Genomic DNA, 21,915 nt, shown 5'->3' on the forward strand with positions numbered 1-21,915 from the left:
TCTGCAGTTAGTTCTGTAGTTTTTTCCTGAAATGAAGAGGACTCTAAGGGTGAAATCTGGGCACCACTGAAGTCACAGGCAAAACTCCCATTGATTTCAGTGGAGCTGGGATTTCACCCTAAGTGCTTGGGTGCCTGTGTGATTGAGCAACACAAAGCAGATAATCAGAGAGCTTTGGAATCCATGTGCTGTATCTGTGCAAAGGTACTGACTTTGGTTTGAGGTTTATTTATTTTCAGATGATACAATGACCCTACTGAACAAAATAGGTGGGTGATGGAGATGAATACTTACTGGACTCTATCCTCTGAGTGTTTTGGGTGATTTTTAAGTAGACCACTAAAAAGTATCATACCCCCCTTATCCCCCCCCGCCATACAGTAATTAAAGCATTTAGCCAACTCTTCTTTTGTTTTGATGGATTGGGGAATGATACTCAGGGCGCATGGCTTTTTCTGGTTAGCATTAATTTGATGTAAGTTTCCTGCTTACAGAGACCTGACTCCCATGGCTTCCAGTTTCCTCCATAGCAAGTGAAGTTTCTTTTGGAAGGGTTTATTATATCTCGGAACTACAAACTCCCCCCGTCTTCATCTGTGGGTGAACAGAACTAATAACTTGCACATGGGCAAATAATAAAAGATATGTAAAGATACATCTATAGTGCCCCTGTATGGCTAATACTTTAAACACTTAAAATTAGATTAATAGATTTTAAAGCCAGAAAGCACCATTATGATCATCTAGTCTGACTCCTGCATAATCTAGGCCAGAGAATGTCACTCAGTAATTTCTTCAGGGAGCCTAATAACTAGTGTTCACACACTTTACATCTATCTATTATATTTATTTTTGTCCTCTCTCCCACCTTCCCCTTCAGGGTTGTATTTGAGATCTGAAAATCTAAAATAAAACTTTGTTTTGCATTAATTGTGGGCTTTTTGTGGTGATAAGGGCAGTCATGGGAGCTATAGAAACATGTAATGATAATATCAAGATACACGTTTTCTATCTACCTAGGTTTTTACATTGGCTACCATCACTTTAGTACCTATGAGCCTCTCTGTCCCAACCCATCATGTAGCAGGCATAGCACTGCAAAGTTATACTGGAGGTATGCAGAAATTACAGCTGAGGCAAATAGCTGGTAATTCTGTGTGTGTGTGTGTGTGTGTGTATACACACACATATGTACGCTTCATCTCTGCATATGTATCTTTGTATAAAACAAGACAAGCGAATGAACTGCTGTGTAAAATTGTAAACATCCAGTAAGAGTTCTCTTTTATTTGACATAAGCAATTTATGGAATTAGCTAGTAGTTTTTCTTCTATTTTAACATAGGCTGATATGGACTAAACATCAGGATGTTCCATGAGGATGTCTGCAGAGGTATGATGGCTTCTCCTTAGGTCTGGTCACTACAGGTAAGAATCCTGTAGAAGAAAGAAGGAGAACAGAATACGTGAAGGTGTGAGTTGATAAGAGCACGTTTTTGATGTTTGATAATTGTGCTGTATTTTGGCATTTTGTATCTGAATCCCAGACTGTGCAGCCTGCTGTACTCAGCAGGCATTTTGTGTAGTCAGGTGATGAGCTTGCAGGGGTTGTAATGAGTCCAAGAAATTGGTAAAATTTACTATTTTAATTGGAAGCACATTAAAGATTAACATGCCATCTTAGCATCAGTTTTTCCTTTGCAGGGTTTCTGCATATTTAATTTTTAAGCAGCGCCTAGACCAAGCCTGGGAAAAGAGATACCATAACCCAGGGAATATACATTATTAACCTTAGAGCTCCCAGCTTGACTCAGTTCCTTCATCTTCTAAAGTTTAGGGTTCTGAAAAGTCAGTTGAACATCCTAGCATTGTGTTTGCTATGCTGGACTATTCTAGGTTCAGCTGGCTCCAGTGGGAATTTTAATATGAGACACTTATGCTCTTTTACTTATTTCAGTAATTAGTGATTAGCATGTAATGTAGCTGACTAATCAAAGATCAGCAGTGGCTGCAATATAATCTCAAAGAAGATACGGTTTCTAGTTCTTATCTTTGAGCTGCAGCCAATATGGGTATACAAGTATCCATAGGACACAGTCACTGACTCACACTGTAAATTATTAACAATGCTCCACTCAGGTGAGGAAGTAGCCTGTCAGACCTAGCTGCACAGTGTTGTGCTACATGGGACCATAAAGCAAGTTCAAAGCAAGTTTTGAATGGTTTAGCTGGAATAATTGCTAACAACTGGCTTTAACAGCATACAGGATGGACATTCAGGTAATGTTAATTATTAGTGGATGTAGTCATGGATATATTAGTTAGTACATGAAGATGCAGCTCTAGATGACATTAAGTGCTTCAGCAAATGTGTGGAGGTTGCATTAGAATAGATTAGATTATGGTGTAGTGATTTTGAATGAATATTCTTAAAAAGCACATGATGTAATGCAGTCATAAGTAGCTATTGATTGTAGACTTGTTTCAAAAAGGTCATGGTGCATAGTCAATAGTTAAGATTCTTTTGGACCATACTCCTAAGCAGTAAGCGCTATTTTTATATTTGATATTTGCATACTCAGAAATTTAATTTCAAGTGGATTTAGATAAAGAAACTTTTTAAGATGCTACAGCTGAGCCAACAATTTCACTGTTATGCAAATAAAGGATTAACAATGGAGACAGCAGATACAACTCTAGTGTCAAGCCAGCTACCTTTTCCAACGGCAGATTAAAATACAGAGGGTTGTAACAGCTTCTTGTAATCAAGATGCATGTTGGCAGGTTTCTGCTGATGATTTTCGCTTTCCATAGACTGCAGAAAAGCTTACAAAGGAATTTTTTTACTTGGTATAATTTAATAGCAGGCAATGGAATTAAAAATCTGTGCGAGGCAATATTAGCCACACCATTTCACTAATGCAAACTGATTTCAGGATATCAACTAGAATTGAATTGAACTGATTTGAAAGAGTTTGGAAAGCTCTGAAAATTGGCCTATTTGGACAAGCATCAATGACTTTGATAGTTTAACTCTGGCCTCACACAACTTCCTTCAAATCCTACCACAAAACTAACTTCTTTCATGAAGCTTTTCAATCTCTGATCAATGCGAAATTACTACAGCATCTGCATTTTATCCTGTCACACCACCTATTACTTATTCCAGAACTGTCTTGTTAATGTCTGGACTAGGCTATAATCTCCTTGAGGCAGAGCTATTGCCTTCCTATTCATTAAGCACTTCTTCTGCAGCAAAAGAAGTTTCTTTACCTAGCCTATTATTTATTGAAAATCAGTGTGCTCGGCCCTTTCAGATGTGGAAAAATTTTTTTCCCCCATCTCCCCTTTCTACCTACAAAGAAAATTATAATGTATATTAGAGGCAATACAGTTTGCACTCACAACACACATCATGAAGATCATTCATGGCATGAATTAGATGTCCAATGTGGGCTCAGGGTTAAAAAGCTTTGCAGAAGAGGTATTTCAAGAAGTGATTTAAATAGAGAGGGAATCAGTTTGGCACATAAGAAGAGGGAGGTACTTTCCAGTGTAGAGAAGCTCCTCAGGAGAAGGTAAGCACTCGGGAGAGTGGCACAGGGATAGTACAAGTGTAAGCAGGACTGGAGCTGTGCAGTTGGCACAGTGAAGACAAGACAAAAGAACTTGATGTGGAAGCCAAGAAGTAAGCAAGCGAATTGATTCCAGAATAAGAAGTGGCCAAGGGAAGAGCATGAAAGATTACTTTATCTGCAGTGTTCTGAATCAGATGGAGGGAGCCCTAGAAGATGGTCACCATACTCAAGTCAAAATATGATTTTTTTTTTAGTTGAGTTGTATTTAATTTTTAATTAACTATATTCCTTTTTTCCCCTTTCAATTCCTCTGCACGAGGGGATGACATTAAAAGAAATAATGTGGTCTTCAACTTTTGTATCACACTTGATCTGAGAGAGTGACTAAGGTTTGCATTTTCTAGTCAGTTGGAGTGTTGATAGTTAAACTTATTTTGAGAAGATTTGAGTATTTGACTCTGATGATTCTATTGGGGTTTGCTGGATCACTGTGCACCAGCAACACTGTTTTTTAAATTTGTATTCTAGTGTGCATGTTATTTCCAAAGCTGTGACTCTGAGACAGAGCTTACTTTAACCCATCAATGTATAGAACGTGTTGTATTGCTATATTTCAAATATTCAGACCATTTTCAAAGCAATTATCATCAAGTTTCTGTGTTGGACAGCCTATGCTGGGTTAGCCAGGAACTGACCCCATTTTACACCCCGATTCTGTGAGATACTTACACACATGCCTAACTTTAAGCACATCAGGAGTTCATAGGACATGCTTAAGTACCTTGCTAAATCAGGCTTTAACGATGGAGAATTGTTTGTGGTCTTTTTTTCCCCTTCTTCCTCTTCGTGATGTATCTAAAAGGCCAGAAAAGCATTCCTCTCTGGAAAAAAAATTGTTTTTTGCTTTTATGTTAGAAATATCAGGAATTTCAACTCTTGTCTCTCCCTGTTTTATTGGCGGTCTCTTTAAAGGATGCAGGGATTTGGTTATTGAAGGCTGGCAGTGTTGTAACTTTGTTATTGGACCTTTTCTTCCAGCTTTCCAAATGTTTGTTAGGAATTTGAGTTAAAGCAGAGTCAAACAAAAACAAACAATAAAAATCACTTCTCCTTGTTAACCAGGTGTGCCTTATATCAGTGATGGCAAACAACTAGTTCTCCATTCATCCTTCCAGGAAAAACAGAGTAAACAAGACCTCAGTTTTTAAGGTAAAAAAACCCAGAGCAGAATCCCCCATCAAACACCTAATTTTTCCCCTTTGATGGTCAGCTGTAACGATGCTGTCCAACTAGCACAGTAATCATGCTGACACCAAGTAGTAGTTCTCCAAGCACAGTCACCCCGTGAATCACAGAATGGATAGATGTAATATTGTGAAGATTGTTGCAGTGCTTCCAGCTCACGATGATATGCCACCTGCCAGTTGTTTCTGAAATGTCTTGTTAATATCTGAACTAGATTGTAATCTCCTAGATGCAGGAACAGTTTCTTCTATTTGTTAAGCACCAACTTTGGGATTTGCAGAGGAGTCTAAAGGAGTGGAAGAACTTTGTAAACTTGGTTCAAAAATAAATCGAGCTTCCCCCTACTGTCTCTATTTCATGGGCCAAGCGCATTGCCCTCCGGGGGCCTGGCTCAGCAAATAGCAAGTCACAGTCCAGGGCAGGGCCAGCTGAGAAGTGGGTGGTGTTAGCAGGACTCTAAACCTGGGAGGGGAAAGGTGGCCACCAGCCATGAAAATGGGAGATTTTACAAGAACATTAATGAAGGGCAAAAGAAAGAAAATGTTATACCTGCAGTGAGCTGTGCACACTTAACAGTGGCTTAGGCCTAGCTTTGTCTTTATTTCTCTTCTTACTCAGAGTGCCTAGCTGGTTAGTTACCCTTTTAAAGGAGGTTGCAGCAAACATTCTCAGTGCATTTATTGTACCAGTAAATGTTGTCATTGTCTCAGCTTAATATGAGACATCTGAACTCTGTATAAGACAATACACTTGAACAGAACAGCACCTTCAGGTAGAATACTGTAGCTGCAATGTCTGTGAGAAAGCTTCCTATGTGTACAGGATAGAACAGGTTCTGCTGCGCATGCTCATGCGCTCTCTCTGTCTCCACTTTCTTTCCTAATTCATTACCTCCCCAAAATGAAACTTCTCTAACTCCAGGAAGATTTGGATTCAGTAATAACCCTCAGCAACAAGAAGGGTCATTGCAAGAAAGAATTACAGACTCATAAGGACTAAACAGCCTTCCCTTTTCCTTGGAAAAATCCACTAACCCTGTTTACACAGTCAGGACTTCCTCACTACATCAGTTGCCAGTCAGACAAACTGCAGTCAGGTCTAGCTTCACAGGGGAACATTCAGAGCTAAGGGTAATTATCATCACCTCCTCCACCTGTTTCCCATACCAGGGTTGGATAGGGCTGACTTCTGTTGGTTTCTTGTTTTAGGCTGTCAACCTCCTCCAGCGTAGGCCTCATCTACAGATGGGAAACTGAGGCATAGAGAGGTTAAGTGACTAGCCCAAATTCAGACAGGAAACCTGTGCTGGTGCAGGGACTTGAACCTACATCTCCCTGCCGTTGGCCAGTGCCTTAACTCCCAGACCATCCTTCATCTCCAAATAATTATCAAAGCTAAGTAATGTATAACCTCCTATCATGTGGTAACTCAATATAAAGTTACTTCATTTGAATTGCATTTTGTTTTCAAGTCCCTTGGAAACAGCCATTTTGATAGTGCCATCATCTAACTCAAATAGGCTTAAAACTCTAAAAGTTTTATAGCAGCCTAAAAGGCACGACAGTAAATTTATAAGGGTCAGCTCATCTACTGGTTTTAAGATTTGTCAGCCTACAATTGCATTTCAAAATCTAATTTCCTGAAGCAGTCACCCATGTAGTTTAGGTGGAAGTTTTAAAAGATAGAAATATTACAATAGCTTATGACTTTTTAAGAACTTATTGATAATAATAAAACTGACTAGTTACTATATTTCTATGAAGATATTACAGCCGAATATTCTTTCCTGTATCTTCCCCTTCCCTACCTTAGAACACAAACAAAATTACCCCTTACAGACAGCAGTATATTTTCTTCACTACTCCAGAAGCCATTTAGTAGATAAGCTATTAAACCAGAGTCCTCTTTTCCCAAGGAGGGGACAGTTATAACTACTATATTACAGTACCCTACTTATTACATAATTACAAAGCCTAAAGTGCCTTTAATAATAGCTCATTGCTGCCACCAAATAACATCTATTCACTTACAGCCACCTTATTTTTTTAACCATATCCTTAAGTGATGTGTTATGTGCACCTGCTTTCTCCTAACTGTTAACTGGATTTCCCTGTGTCATATGATCTCTGGCAATTAAGTATCCTTCTAACCATAAGCTCAAACAGCTGAGTCACCACCATCTCCATGAGGTGGTACAACATCAACATATAAAGTGCTCATAAAGGGTAGCTTGTTGTCTAGGTGGGGGTGGGATTAGTTGTTCTGCTCAGTAACAACATGGAGGAGGAGATGGTAAGCTGCTAATCTTTTAGGTCTTTATGCAAATGTGCTTTATTATAACAGTTCTTTTAGCACTGCAAAATTAAGAGCCCAACCAGCTCCTCAGTGCTTGGATTGATGGGCTGTAGAACTCCAAAGGATGGGAGATGTGAAAGAAAGTAGTAAATTAGTTTGAGGAGCCTAGAAGGACAAGAAGGGAGAGAGATTTGCTGGCCAGTGGAGAAGAACAGATTTTTAAAATAAAGCATTTAGGGAAATACATATTTCTGATGTATAAAAAGCCATATCTGTTTAGAAGAAAAAACTTGAGGGAGGAAAAGCCTGCCTCTCCCCCCACTATACGGTCCTGACACATGAGGGGAACAATAAACATTTCTTTTTTTTTCTTTCAGAAAATTAGAATGCTCTCGCCTAGAGCCTTCTTCCTTCATCCACCACTCCCTACCCACAGTGGTGATAGAAAGTCTGTTACAAGGCACCTCCCATTCTTTCTCTAGCTGAGTGGCCTCCACCAAGTGTGTCTCAACTGGAGGTGACAGTGCCTGGTGGGAACAGTGGCCAGTTCTCTTTTTGCTGAAAGATCAGGGTTTGCCCAACACTAAACATCAAAAGGGCAATAAAAGGGCTGGGGATTGGTACTCTTTCACATTATGCTATGAAGCTTCAATCCATTCTTTATCTGCTGGTTAAGGCCGTTTTGTAAACACATATAGTTTGCTCTTTGGGTATAATGTCAGTGTCTTAAGCTATCTGCAGGGCTGGTTTGTGTCCTATGTTCCTAAAATTTCAGGCGTCAGGGCTTCAGATGGTCACCTGTAGGGCCCAAGAAGGGTTGTTGTTTTTTCACCTCAATGTATTCAAGATTTGAAGTGCTTTTTGTTTGTTTTTGTTTAGTTTTTGATTGTCTTTCTCTGAAGCATCAAAGATGGCCATTGCTGGAGGTGGGAAACTGGGCGGGGCAGGATGGGCTGGTTCACTTACCTTTTTGAAGACAAAAGACATTTCATTCTAGAAGCCTTGGGCAGATGAGATAAATGAGATGTTGGATTTGCTGAAACTGTTGTCAGATAAGCACAGACATTTTGTCTGGGATTCACCTCTGCCCGTAGCCGAGCATTCCCTGTGCCTCACTATCAGAGGCTAGTGTGTAAGTGCCTATAGACTAGCAATACAACATGCATGGAAGCTCATGTAAAAGCAGCAAAGAATCCTGTGGCACCTTATAGACTAACAGACGTTTTGGAGCATGAGCTTTCGTGGGTAATACAGATGCATGCATCTGATGAAGTGGGTATTCACCCACGAAAGCTCATGCTCCAAAATGTCTGTTAGTCTATAAGGTGCCACAGGATTCTTTGCTGCTTTTACAGATCCAGACTAACATGGCTACCCCTCTGATACATGATACTCAAATATCAGAAGTTTTAATTATGGTGTAATGAACTGGCAAGGAGACTGCCCAAAACAGCCACCTTGTGCATATCTATAAGAGACTAATTAGATGTGATTTCCCCATCTGTAATAAAACTGAAGTACATTTGCTAATTTTTACCAAGAGGTTGACCAAACTTCAGGGTAACTTGAGACTGTGATTCACTCTCTACATCTATAGTTACCAGTGTTGTTACATGCTGTGTGGTATTATCCACAATGACACTTGCTGGTGATAGAGAATGCAGCTCCACAAGGAGAATTCCCACAGAAGATACTTTGCCTGATCCAGCAGCTACGCAAATCTTTATCTAGTTAAACTAATGTTTTACTCTAGTAAATACAGTAAAACATGAGCATAATAGTACCACCATAAATGTCAGTTAATTCTCCAGTAAGTATTCCATCATATTTGTAACACTCCAGGCAATACGGTGTTGTGCTTGCATCCATTGCATGAAACTTGGATACTATAACAGCTGTCGTCACCAGTTTCAGTAAATTTAAATTTGGTCTAGTGATAATTCTTTAGACTCTTGTCATGCTTCATACGTCTTCTCTTCCCCGCTGTCTCTTCAAGATGTACTTAAAGAATATTACCTTGGTGTTACTTTTTATTTTTTCACTTACTGTTTAATCTGCAAAAATAAAAATTTCTCACCAGATTACCTCTTCTGTTTACCAGTTCAAATTACATGCCTTTCTCCTGTAGTTTCTTAGCAGGTGAAAAGAATGTCAAAGAGCATTTGCTTGTTCCATTTTTTTAGAGTTGAACTTGTATAAAACAGAGGAATTCTCCAAATGGAGATTCCATCATTTAAAAGTGCATTTATCTTTTTTTTGTATAATACATAGATCTTATCATTCTGGCAGAGGAATGGGACTTGGGAAATCTGAGTTCAGTTCCTGTGTCTATCCCAGACTCCATGTGACCTTGGGCTAGTTACTTAATCTCTATGTCGTCCTCTATAAAATGGGAATTTTATCTCCTTTCTCCTACCTTCTCTTGTTTGTTTAGTTTTGTAAACTTTTCAGGACAGGGACTGCCTCTTAAGTTTACATACATAACCAAGCACAATGGAGCATAATCTTGGTTGGATTACTGTAATAAAAATAATATAGTACTATAACCTGAGAGGAAGATATGGTGTGTGCGAAGATTGGAGGCTATGGTAAATAAGATCAAACTAAATATCCTGTAGTTTGGTTTTGGGAATTGATTGTAGAATAATCGTTTATTCTTTTCAAGTAAATGGCCCTACTACCCTGCGTATTTATCTCTAGTCGTCAGAGCTAAATTGATGTCTGGCCCCGCATTTTAGCCAAAGGGGAGAGGATACTTGTCATACTATAAATTTTGTTATCCAGAGGTGTGGGAAACCCCATTCCATTAACTTACCAGTGCTTAATGATAACATGTATTATAGTTCAAGGACTGTTCTGTTTCTAGCCATGGGGTTGCATAAATCAGTGGTTCTCAGACTTTTGCATTAGTGACCCGTTTTACACAGCAAGCCTCTGAGTGCATCCCCCCCATAAATTAAGAACACATTTTTTTTATAGTTAACTCTATTATAAATGCTGGTGGATAAGCAGGGTTTGGGGGTGCAGGCTGATGGCTCATGACCCCCACCTATTAACCTTGCGACCCCCTGAGGGGTCAATCCCCAGTTTGAGAACCCCTGGCATAAATCTACAGTTCTTGTCTTCCAGAAGTTGCAATCCTGAATTTCTTCTTTCCGGTTGAAAATATCAGCTTATTATCTAGCGATGATTTTATGGAGCTGATCAGCAGTTACAGTTTCTAGCAAGACATGATGTTCTGCAAATAATGAAGATTCAGCAGCTGTCTTTGGTCTAGCGGTAGTAAACCTGAGCATGTTACTGTTGAAGAAAGTGATAGTAGCTGCATTAGAAAGCAATGATTTATGAAGAGTAGGACTCTTTAATTCTTCATGTTCAAGTTTTAAATCTTATGAACTATGTACCATGTTATAAGTTCCCAAGTGAGGCATAACCTCCTTTCAGTTTGCTAGCCTGTTTCCTCCCTGTGGAGGAGTTAGCAGGTGGGCATCGGGCTGCAGCAGTGTCTAGACGGATAACTTGCATTGGGGCAGTAAAATGATTGTTGGAGTCGGTAAATTCGTATAATTTTAGTGTAAAACAGTTACTTGTAACTTTTATTAATAATGTTAGTGTATTTTTGCATACTAACAGTATTGCAATCTGAAGTCATTTAGCTATTTGACAGCATTCCTAGATGCTTTTTCATTATACCGGGATAGAGGACAGGGCTGAGTTACTAACCTGTGTCTGAGGAGCGGGATTACTGGCATTAACCCAAAATTTGAGCTCCTCATATAAACCTGACAGGCAATTGTTTTATTAAAGCTGACATGTTGAATGGGACTCTCTAAAGATATTCTTTACCTGTCTCATTGTGTTAAAGTGGGGAAAGGAAAAGGGGGCCAAAGAAAGACGGAACTGAGTGAGGGTGAGAGATGGCAGGTGGAACAGACTATCTGTACTGGTTTCATGTATTGAACCGCCCAGCTTAGCTGATGTAGACCGCATAACAAGAAAGAGTTGCTAAGAACAAATCTCTATTGTTCCCTGTCATCTTTAAATGAGTGTCAAAGTAGGCAGGGGGGCTTTGACCGTTAACTGCACAATTTAGCTTGCCTGTTGTGTCTCGTAGGCCCCACCTCCTTGGAGTTTCTCAGATTAGAAAAGAAGGCCTCAGTCCCTTATAAATGGGCCAACTCTCCTCCTTTGTGTGCAGACTGCCCAGTGTGAAATCTGCAGTGACGTTAAATGTTTTCTAATGAATAATTACTGAAAGGAAATGTAAGAATATATGTGTAATGGATTGTAGGGCATTAAAATGTTTTATTTTGCGCACAAAAATGTTGTCCTTCACAAGCACCACGATTGTTTCAAAAAGCCTTTTGTGTGGGTTTGATTCTCAATGGATTATCTGTGAGCTCTTACATTTCGAATAGAAATCAAAAGGGTCCTTTGGCAAACGAATGTTTTTCAAAATGGCAGCCATGAAGCCCATTTAGTATTTAAAGTTTGGGTTTTAAAGAAATGTTTGAACTCTGGAGATTTTCTCACTTTTTTCTTTCTTTTGATTTTTGAAAGTGAAGTAGTTCACCTCGACCTCTCTTCTATTCAGAAGGACAGACAGTCACCCTTTAACAAGTCTATAGTAGACTATTCCCTAGATACAGACAAGAGGCCTTAAGAATTGTTGGCATTTCTCTGGGCTGTTGATTAACCTGAAAACCTTCTTATTCTGTATTCTTTTGAAAAGAAATTAGTTTACAATGTGTACATGTTTTCCACAATATAATTGTATTTATGAATTCTGTTCCTTGAAAACTGTGTACTGTAGTTCAGATATTCTAGTTGCTTGTTCCAGGGCTAAGATGTAAGCTTCTTGCAGTGTTGTTGAACTGCTCAGCAGTTGTAGAAGAAAACTGAAATGTAATTTTAAATGTGAAGTGTTATGGGGATATCTTGTAGGGGTCACAGTCTCACTGAAGTTGAAAATGCACAGTTTTTGCTTGTATTTGTACAGTCTACATTGTTCATGTTACAATCAGAAGTTCATTAGGAAAGCTACGTAAAGCATCAATAATTATTTCCCTTTCCCAGGATTTTCAGTGTAGTCATAATTTCTAGTGAAGATTCTAACTTGTCTCAAACAGACGCAAGAGTTGAGGTTTTTGATTTGCTGGGTAAATTTTAGAAGTCTTTAACACTTCTGATAGTGCTGTGGGTATATAAGGGTTTCTAAATCATTGGAAGAATTTTGTCATAGAAACTGTCTTGAGAAGGAGGGTACAAGGCCTTCAGTGCTTATTGTGGAGAGAGGGATCTCTAAGATTTTGGGGCTCTTTGTTGCAGTTTTTTTATTGACCAGTAGAGCGCTGCCAATATTTAACAAAGGGCTTCCAAGTTCTGTCTGTTTCTTAGGGTATGTCTACACTACAGGATAAATTCGAATTAGCTTAAACCGATTTTATAAAACAGATATTATAAAGTCGATTGTGCGCGTCCACACTAGGCACATTAGTTCGGTGGTGTGCATCCATGGTCCGAGGTTAGTGTCGATTTCTGGAGCGGTGCACTGTGGGTAGCTACTGTAAAATAATGAGGCCAATAACGTCGATTTGCGTCCACACTAATCCTAAATTGATATAGTAATATCAATTTTAGCGTTACTCCTCTCGTTTTGTAGGAGTACAGAAATCGATTTAAAGAGCCCTTTAAATCGATATAAAGAGCAGTGTAGTGTGGACAGGTGCAGCGTTAAATCGATTTAACGCTGTTAAAATCGGTTTAACAGCGTAGTGTGGACCAGGCCTTAGCTTCTGATAAATCTTGTGAACCAGAGATGCATGTGCTGGCAGAGGAAGGGTGAGGGTGTGGGTAATATTATAGCACATTTATTCATTGTGTGTCACTTGCAATATAGTGAAGACCTCGTTTAAGAGCTTAGGGGTTAATCTGTAAGGAGGAACATTGTTATAATTCTGCCATTTGGTGCAGTGTGATCCCCTCCACCTGTTTAAAAAGGAAAGTAACCTGCAGCTATGTTTTGAGCCACAAGGATGTGTCCAGAGTATCCAGACTGGGTGTGTCTCTACCAGAGGAGAACTCCCCACCCCCCTCCAAACTTGCCATCAGTTCAGCATTCGAGTTTTAACCTGTGGCTCCAAGAGCTCCCTTCAAGCACAGGAGAATGGATATGCTCATGGAAGAGGATAGATTTATAGCCCTGGGGAGAGGGAAGGGGACAGGGCCCCATCTATCTCCAGAACGGGGACTACACAGGCAGTTGCACTGTGAGCTTCTCTAGGCTAACCCTTCAGTGTGCCTCAGCCCTGACCTTGAGGCAACTGCTAGGGGGGTGAAGGAAAGAGTACACTTGCCAAAGCCTATTCAGTCTGTAGTGAGTCTGCAGGCCACGCCAGCCAGGGAGACTAGCTAGTGTGTTCGCAAGACTTATTTTCTTCCTGTCACCTTTAATAATATAATAAAGTGTTCCACTCCCTGGTTAAGCTCTGTCACTGCCTCCCTAGTCAGCCTCTTTCCTGAGGCTTATGCGAAGGAGGCAGGTATATAATCTGGGAAACTTTCCTGGTGCATCTCGAACACAAGAGTGATCTGAGGCTGTTCTCATTAAAGTCAATGGGGAAACGCCCACTAAGCTCAATGGCGCAGGAGCGCTATCTATGGCAACACCACCTGTTGCAATGAAGATGCCTACTTCTCGTGTGCAAGGGTAAGCAGACTTAGGGTATGGCTACACTTGCAGCTGTGCAGCGCTGGGAGTTACAGCTGTGTAGGGAAAGCGCTGCAGTGTGGCCACACTGACAACTACCAGCGCTGCAGTGTGGCCACATTTGCAGCGCTGTTGGGAGTGGCTGAACAGGCATTCTGGGATACTCCGAATACATCTGGAGGCCAATTACAGCGCTTTTGGGGGCCACACTGGCAGAGCAGCGCTGCATCACCAGCACTGCAATGGTTATACCCCAGGCAGAGCAGGAGTACAGCCAGCGCTGCAGCCAGGGAGATGCAGTGCTGTATGTGCCTTGCAAGTGTGGACGGTGAGTAAGTTGCAGCGCTGTAAACCTACCACCAGCGCTGCAACTCTCCCGTGTAGCCAAGCCCTTAAGGTGTCAGGAAGCAGCACTGCTAATGAGAGGAGCTGTGAGATCATCTGTCCTGAGCATAACGAAGAAGCTTGACCTTATTTTCACTTCTGATTTAAACCAGAAGCCCCAGAAGGCTAACTGTACTAAATCACGGTACCACTAGCCTTTCTATTTGTTTACATCTCAAGGGTAGAATGGTGAAAAGAGCTGTAAAGGGGTCTTAAATGTTTGGTATTATGACCAGTTTTTCAGGATGGCAGCCAGTCATGGAGATGTGCAAAACCATCAGTAATTGGGCTCTGCCAAATTTTTGTGTCAAACCTGAAATAGGACATTCTAGCTCAGTGTAAAGCTTGTTACTCAGATATTAAGACTTCTTATTGACCTAGGGAATCCCACTATTTCTATAAGATCAGGAGACTTTGCTTTTCCGTCAAAGTGTTTCAGTCAGTGAGTGAATTTTATTTTAAGCAGGTAAAAGTAGAAGAGCCTTTTGCTGAGACACAAAGCTAGTTTTTAGCCACCAAAAATCTTTGAGTGGAGAAGGTAGAAAAATTCAGGGTATGTGTGCTTAGGGGTGTGTTGCTTGTGAAGTAGAGCCCTGCACGGGACTACTTATTTAATCCTGCCCCGCAATACCCCCTCCCACATTGCGAGTGAGAGTGGGATAAAGCGGCAAGAAACAAAAACCTTACATCCCACAAATCCCTCAAGAGACAGATTCCGCCCTGCTGCTGGAACAAACCTGGTCAGTTAATATATTTTATAGAAAAGGAATTCAGACACAATTTTTACCACTGAAAGAATAAAACAATTTTGCTTTAACCTTGTGTTAAGGGGGGGGGGAATTGAACTCCTGTTTCAAATTTTTCTATCCCTTGCTTAAATTTAAGTATTAAAACCTTTTATTTAAAAAAAACAAACAAACAACCTTGCTTTACATTGTTGAAATTCTATTTGACAAACTGACAAGAGGTTTAGTGTTTTCCCACAAATTACCTGAGTGGTGTTTTTGTTTTTGCCTACCCAGTCCTGCCTGCAGCAAAGTACATTTTATCCACTCCTGTTGTTATGGTGGCAGCCCTATTGTGAAGGTGCTCTTCTTCCTCTTTCCCTGGCTTGTTTTGGTACTACGGAGAATATTTTCCCCACCTCCAGCACCTACCATTGACATTTGGCTTTTACTCAGAAGGTATTGTAATAGCTTGTTCTCAAGGGACATAATTAGCAACAGCAGCACAGGTGGCATTGTGACAAGCTTTACTAAATCTGGTCTGGTTGGCAAGCCAGAAACTTGTACAGCCTGTCAATGGGACCCACTGCAGTGGCTTTAGCCTACTATATCTTGGTAAACTTGGTAGGGGAGGGGACACCAGATAAAACTTCCTGATATTCCTTGGTGAAGTATGAGCTGTACTGCATAGATCAAACTCCCTAAAATCAAGTCTCATAGGATTGATCTGTAATCTAAGAAATCTGACTCAGCTATCCATGTAGACTGTGATGTTGTAGTGAAATCAGCTGGGTGATCAGTGTTACAAATTAACTGAACAGCCAGTCAAATAGTAGCCATGTTGGTCCCAAGATTAGAGACAAGGTGGGTGCGGTAATACCTTTTATTGGCCCAACTTCTGTTAGTGAAAGAGCAGCTTTCAAGCTACACACAGCTCTTCTTCAGGTCTGGGAAAGATACTCAGTGTCACAGCTAAATAGGAAGTGGAACAAATTGTTTAGTGTAAGTAGTTAACACATTCTAAGAGACCACAAGGTGAAGTGGTCTGTTAGCAACCTCAGCCTCAAACTGAAGCAAGTAAAGCAAGACAGAGGTGAGTTAGGACCATTGTGTAATGGGAACTAGCATGTTGTTTGGTGCTGCTATTCCTGCCTCAAGCCTGTGCTCTCAGGCCCTCACTTTCATGGGCACTAAAATTATTTGTGACTCTGTAGAACAGTCTTTTGTGATGGCTGTACATTTATCAACAAGGTTAATTCCTGCATATATTAAAAATAAATCTTAATACTGGTCTGAATACAGACTTGAAGTGAGTAACCAGCTGATCTTATAGTAACCCTTGTTCTTCTTCAACCACACTATCCTTGTTGTTACTCTCACTCTGTCATATATAGCACCTGGGCCCCAATGCCGTAAGGCATCCTGTTAAAGTTAGTGATATTTGGTGTGAGTGTGGGGTTTTCTTGTAGCCCACTGTTTAGGGCAGGGAACTTATCTTCTCATAGGTTCTGAATGATGTCCAGCACACTTTCCAGTGCTTTCAAAATAACAGAGATAACAGTGTTCTGCTAAAATATATGTGACCATCCCTCTACACTGTACTGCCACAGAGAAAAAAGCAGCCATAAAAGCACAGCACTTAGCTTTGGAGCGGTTGGGAAATTAAAAATACACAAAATTTTAACAAAACATGGTAATATTTTAGCAAAACTTCTTGTGGACTTTGCCGTTTTATACCAAAATCAAACCATTCTTCTTGGAGGTGGATGAAGAATCTAAGCCTCTCCAGAGTTTGGTTCTTTTTGGAACTGCCTTTGCTTCTCATTATCTTCAAACGTTGAAAAATCAGTTCCAGTGGGGGATAAAACAAATTGCTTTGTGGCTAAACTAGCCAGTTAAATGAATAAGAATAGATTCCCCGAGAGAGCTCACATTTCAGTAAATCAGAAGAATCTTTCATTCTTATAGCTAGGCTGTGAGGAGAGAGTTCAGGATGACAGATCAGTGAGTAGCCCTCATTTACTAAGGGAGGGTGGGACTTCATCTGAATAATTAGCATTGGATTTGGAAAAATCCCACCTTAACTAACATTAAGAAATGAGTTTGTCATCATTTGAGCCAAACACAGTGGTGAGCCAGTGCTGCATGAATCTGAGCACAGGCTAGCCCAGAAATTAGTGCAGGATCCAAAGGGGAACAGAGAGTCAATTGCCAATATGTTAACTGGTAAACAAAATAAGTTAAGACAACTTGATGAGCTAGGCAGCTACTGTCATTTGAAGATTAGTCGTGTTTGTGTTCCTGGGCTTTGAGCAAAGACTGGCTCTTTGCACTCCATACTGAGCGGATGTTCTAGAATACTATCAGAATTTCTCTTGGAAGTGCAGACAGGTTGTTTGTCAGTTTAAACATTATCTCATTAAATGATAAACTCTCTTAACCTGGTTACAGTACAGTAGCTGCCTGACAAAAATAGCATGAAAAATTAATGTCACCAGCAGTTCAGGGGCAAAAAATAAGGGGAAATGGCTTGTATTGTGATATGGTTTGGGTTCTGAACTTCCTTAGGTCAGCCATGGGTTAAGGCCGTCAGTATCTGTTTTTTCGGTTCTGTTTGGTTTGGCAGAGTGGTGTCAGTAGCAGACTTGTAAGACACTTCTTTAGTTAGCTTAACCCATGCAATGTTTATCAAGCAGCAAAACTCCTAAAATATGATTTGCATCTTAACCCTCCGTTTAAGAATCATTTTACCCTGGGAGAAATGTTAGACAAGAGAATTCCTTATTGTAAGTAGCAGAAATGGAAGGGCTTAAATAGAAAGTCTTATGCAGGTAACAAGAAGAGGTCAGTGAAAGGGAAGCTAGGGGTGGGAGTTGGCATACATACAATAAACAGTAAGATGAAAGGGATGTGGGGCTCTGGGAAGAGAACAGGCTGTACCTTGCTGAGAGGAGGAGGATCCAAAAAAGAATTATCGCAATATAATACATATAGTCACATGTATGAGACTTGAAAGACTGGTGCTCAGATATCAGTGACACATGAGATACATGCGGAGCCCCAGACAGATCTCTAGCACCCCAGACCTGAACAACTCAAGTGAGTTGAAGATAATCCAAAATTAGTGACAGCTGAATTAGGATATTTAGGAATAGTTCAGTGGAAAATATTGTGGTTTGTTACTTATTGGGAGATACCAGTGCAGCCTATCCCAGAACAGCCATGGCTGAATGTGTGTAGGGAAAAGAGTAATGCAATGCCATTGTCTTCCAGTTAAGGTCAGTATTAAAGTGTGTATTGAAAAGGTGCTGAATGCTTCTGATTGGAGAAATCCAGGACTAGGCATCTGTAACTTCCACACTGTAGCCTGCTCACTGGTTTCCATTTACCTTCTGGCCCTGGCAGAGAAACTGCTCTAATCAGTTAGAATTGTCCCCTAAAGCCTGTCTCTTAAGGGACTTTTTCTAGCCCATGGCTAGGGGGACTAGGCCATTCCTCCATTCAGTGTTCCACGGATGGGCTTGCAGAGTCTTTCTCAGCTGGAAATACAACCTGAAGAGTTTGGGTTTAAGCTTTGTGGCTAGATGCAAACCCTAAACTTCAGGTTCACTCACCCTCTCCCCCATCAAAATCTTTTTTTCATGAGATCCTACAGTCTGAATGTTTTTGATCTGATGCATTCATTTCCTCTCATTGTCATCATCCTGGAACAAGTAACTTCTGATCAGTTCATGACCTGTGCTACTAACAGCGACTCTGTTAACTCTGAAACTCTTGCATAATTTGGTCACGTCTTACAAAAGTTGTTCTCCTTCACGGCTGTATTTGTGAATTCCTGTTGGTGGAACCATGTTCCAATCAGAATTGAAATTGCAGCAAGATTTTAAGAAAGTCCAGATGATTAAAATTAAAAAGCATTCCTTTGTTGATTGGTGAAGAAAGTAGCTGGGTGGGAAAAACAAGACCTACCAGGTAAATCTTTATCCCATATGTTCTGTGGCATGAATATAAAATGTTTTATTTAAGAATGTAAATATTAATCACCTCTTTAGAGGCTGACTCATACAGTTAAACATTGTAGGATGGTATTTCCAAAAAGACACTAGTCTTTGTTTCATGGTGGAAAGATGTCACTTATTATTATTCTGTTGTGACAAAATGGGGATTTTCCCTTATGTTGTATGTGAGCCTATGTGAGTTTTACTGTTTTTCATGAATACTATGTATAACCTCAGTTTCTCTGTGTGCTGCATCAATGTCTAGGCGGTGGGAATAAGGGTGTGGGACTTTAGCTGAGAGCTTCGGAGGCAGGTGAGGCTGCTCTAGCTGCCTTCACGTAGGCTATGGCCGGTGCCCTTCATAACCTGAGACCCAGGAGGGGGATGCGACCAGGTGACACTTTGCCTGGGAGGCAAGACAAAGACCAGGAGGAGGAGCAACGAGGAATGTCTGAGGTTGGGTTGCTTGAAGCTGGGCAGTCTGACTGGGCATCTAGCCCAGGATTCCCCCAAGATGGACTTGGCTGAAAGTCACTGATTTCTGCGCTAACAAGTTCTGTTCTATGCTGTGTTCCTGTCAACTAATAAACTTTCTGTTTTACGCTGGCTGAGAGTCACTGCTGGCTGCAGAGTTGGGGTGCAGATCCCTCTGGCTTCCCCTGGAGCCCTGCATGGGCAGACTTGCTGCGGGAAGCACGTGGTGCAGAAGGGGATGCTGAATGCTCCCAGGTCAGATCCAGGAAAGTTGAAACTGTGTAAGCTTCTTGCCTTGGTGACAGTATGCCCAGAGAGAGGAGGCATGCTACCCCAGAGTCCTGACTGGCTTCATACGGAGTAGTTCCAGAGCACTGCTGGTGACTCCATGGCAACTGTGTTCCCAGATAATGTTGAATAGCATTTGAAAGGAAGGGGAACATCAAGAGGACAGTTCTTGTGACTAGATCATAGATACATATTTGTCTTGTTTTTGTTTATTTTATTTTATTTCTGGCATACTGAAGCTTGTAGTTCATATCTTGCCAGATAAGAAAATTCCTGCAGAACAAGCTTTTACTGAATTTGGATTTTACTGTGACATCTATAACCAAGTGATACAAAACTGGGTATGAATGTTCTCCGGTGTTTTTGTAGATGTTCCAAACAGACTGAATCAAGTTGCTGCTTTGTTCTAGTCAGAATGGTCATTCTTAATATGGTATTGAAAGAGATTAGAATGAACTAATTTTTGTGAATTCATAACCCCTTGAGAGAAAGTAGAAATGTGTCCTAACTGTTCCTGTCACTAGCAGCTTAGAAAATGTCAGCACTAAAAGTATAAAACTTGTGAATCAGTTTACTGAAGCAGAAGTGTGGAATGAAAGTCGTGATGACATGCAGATCAAAAGCTGAGAGAGGGTTTCAGGCACTAATACTTCTTTGAGTTTTGTAAAGAGTCAAATTCAATATTCACAGTGTATTAAAAGCACGCTGGAATTCATGGTAATTTTTCTCTCTTCCGGTACACCCTGGTCTTCTATCTACTGTAGAGAGTTGGGTATTTTCCTGGAGATATCTATTGTGTTAAAACATGAAAATAATTTTGAAGGTGATCCTCCTGATGCAATGTTTGAGTAAGGGCAGGTTTCATGCACAAGGATCAAGTTCTTCACACATGCCTTAAAATACAGCCACCACTTCTACATCTGGGGTGGAACACAAGTTGCTTAACAAGGGCCCAGCAATAGTATGACACAATTCAGAGGATATAGCATTTCTTTCTTCCACTTTATCTTAAAGTCATTTTAATTTTAAGAGAATTATCTAATGTAATTACTTGAGTTAAAATATTGGTCCAGATGTCCCTACTCATTAAAAAAAAAAATCTCATTGTACTTTTTATAGGTATAACTGGTCAAAACCTCTTTGCATATCTGAAACGTGTGGCAAGATTACCTCTGAAATGAGGGGGAGAGTTGATTTTTATGAAACAAGTAAATGCACTTAATGTGTTTGTAGCCAGGGCTAACATACTGCATGTCTTGTGAAAGATGGCTATTCCCTGAGCTCAACTGAATCTCCTTATCTCGGTCAGATAACCGATTGTGAACTTGAGTTCAGTGCTTTGATATGCCTTTGGTGAAATTCTTCTTTCATGGTAACTGCACTTCTGACAGCAAGACTTGCTTTCTTCCACTTGAACTTTGGAGAAGGTCTGGATAGCATAAGTTCAGAATCAAGGTTTGCCAAAAATCAGTAGAAACTGGAAACAAAAGCAGAAATAGCATTTTATTCTGACTTTTCCTGCACAGTTTCTGGTAAAAACTAAAATAGCATCACAACAGCTATATAAATAGCCTCTCCCAACATCCTTTCAATGCCAGTTCCAAATCTTTTGTGCATCATTTTTTTGAGACAGAGTAGAAAAATATCAAGAACCCCTGTCATAAAGGCCAATACAATAATACCAAACATGAGACTTGCATTACAATTCCCATATCTAATAAACCTTTACATAAGTTTAATGATCTTCAGCCAAACTTATTTCTCTAGTCTAATTCACTGAGTTCCAGAACTGCTTAAAACATTTTGATCTCATCTTATCTTTTATTTTTGAAAATATTTTGGCCCAATATAAAGAAAATAAATCATGCACAGAGTGAGAAATGAGTTCTTGGAAATGTGTAATGTTTGTTCAGGACTTTTTGAAATGTAAGTGCTATAGAAATTATAAAGAATCCTACTTGTCGACTTGCTAGTGTTCACTGGACACATCATTAAAAACTGAAGGGTAAGAAACCTAATGCAATCTGTAAATCAGAACAGAATATCTGTATCCCAGTCATGGGAAATACCTTTTATTCTAAAAGTATTTTCCAAGGTAATAAGTAAAAAATGAATAGTGCAGAGAAATGGAGAGACCTTTGGCACAGCAATAGCCCTGGCACGTTCTTCATCTGTTTTGAGAGGAGAATGCTAGCCAAGACAGCATTATCATCTCCATAT

At 40.2% G+C, this 21,915-nt stretch overlaps 2 protein-coding genes across 3 annotated transcripts in view; one reads left to right on the forward strand and one right to left on the reverse strand.

Moving 5' to 3' along the window:
• Positions 1–1,272: 1,272 nt before the first annotated feature.
• The window catches only part of KCTD10 (potassium channel tetramerization domain containing 10), a 78,890-nt gene continuing 58,247 nt past the window's right edge, over positions 1,273–21,915 (reverse strand). For both annotated transcript variants that reach the window (XR_007769552.1, XR_007769551.1), the window contains 3 exons: positions 20,914–21,172; positions 4,359–4,454; positions 1,273–1,436 (listed from right to left, as the gene is read on the reverse strand). The gene's annotated coding sequence lies outside the window, so the exon portion shown is untranslated. The remainder of the gene's footprint in view (positions 1,437–4,358; positions 4,455–20,913; positions 21,173–21,915) is intronic.
• Positions 2,186–21,915, forward strand: part of MYO1H (myosin IH) — a 58,985-nt gene continuing 39,255 nt past the window's right edge. The window contains exon 1 of the mRNA XM_050924566.1: positions 2,186–2,279. Coding sequence (XP_050780523.1) covers positions 2,268–2,279 — 12 coding nt within the window. The 5' untranslated portion in view covers positions 2,186–2,267. The remainder of the gene's footprint in view (positions 2,280–21,915) is intronic.

Source organism: Gopherus flavomarginatus, chromosome 15, assembly GCF_025201925.1.
Source record: "Gopherus flavomarginatus isolate rGopFla2 chromosome 15, rGopFla2.mat.asm, whole genome shotgun sequence".
In the NCBI taxonomy this organism is placed as follows: domain Eukaryota; kingdom Metazoa; phylum Chordata; order Testudines; family Testudinidae; genus Gopherus; species Gopherus flavomarginatus.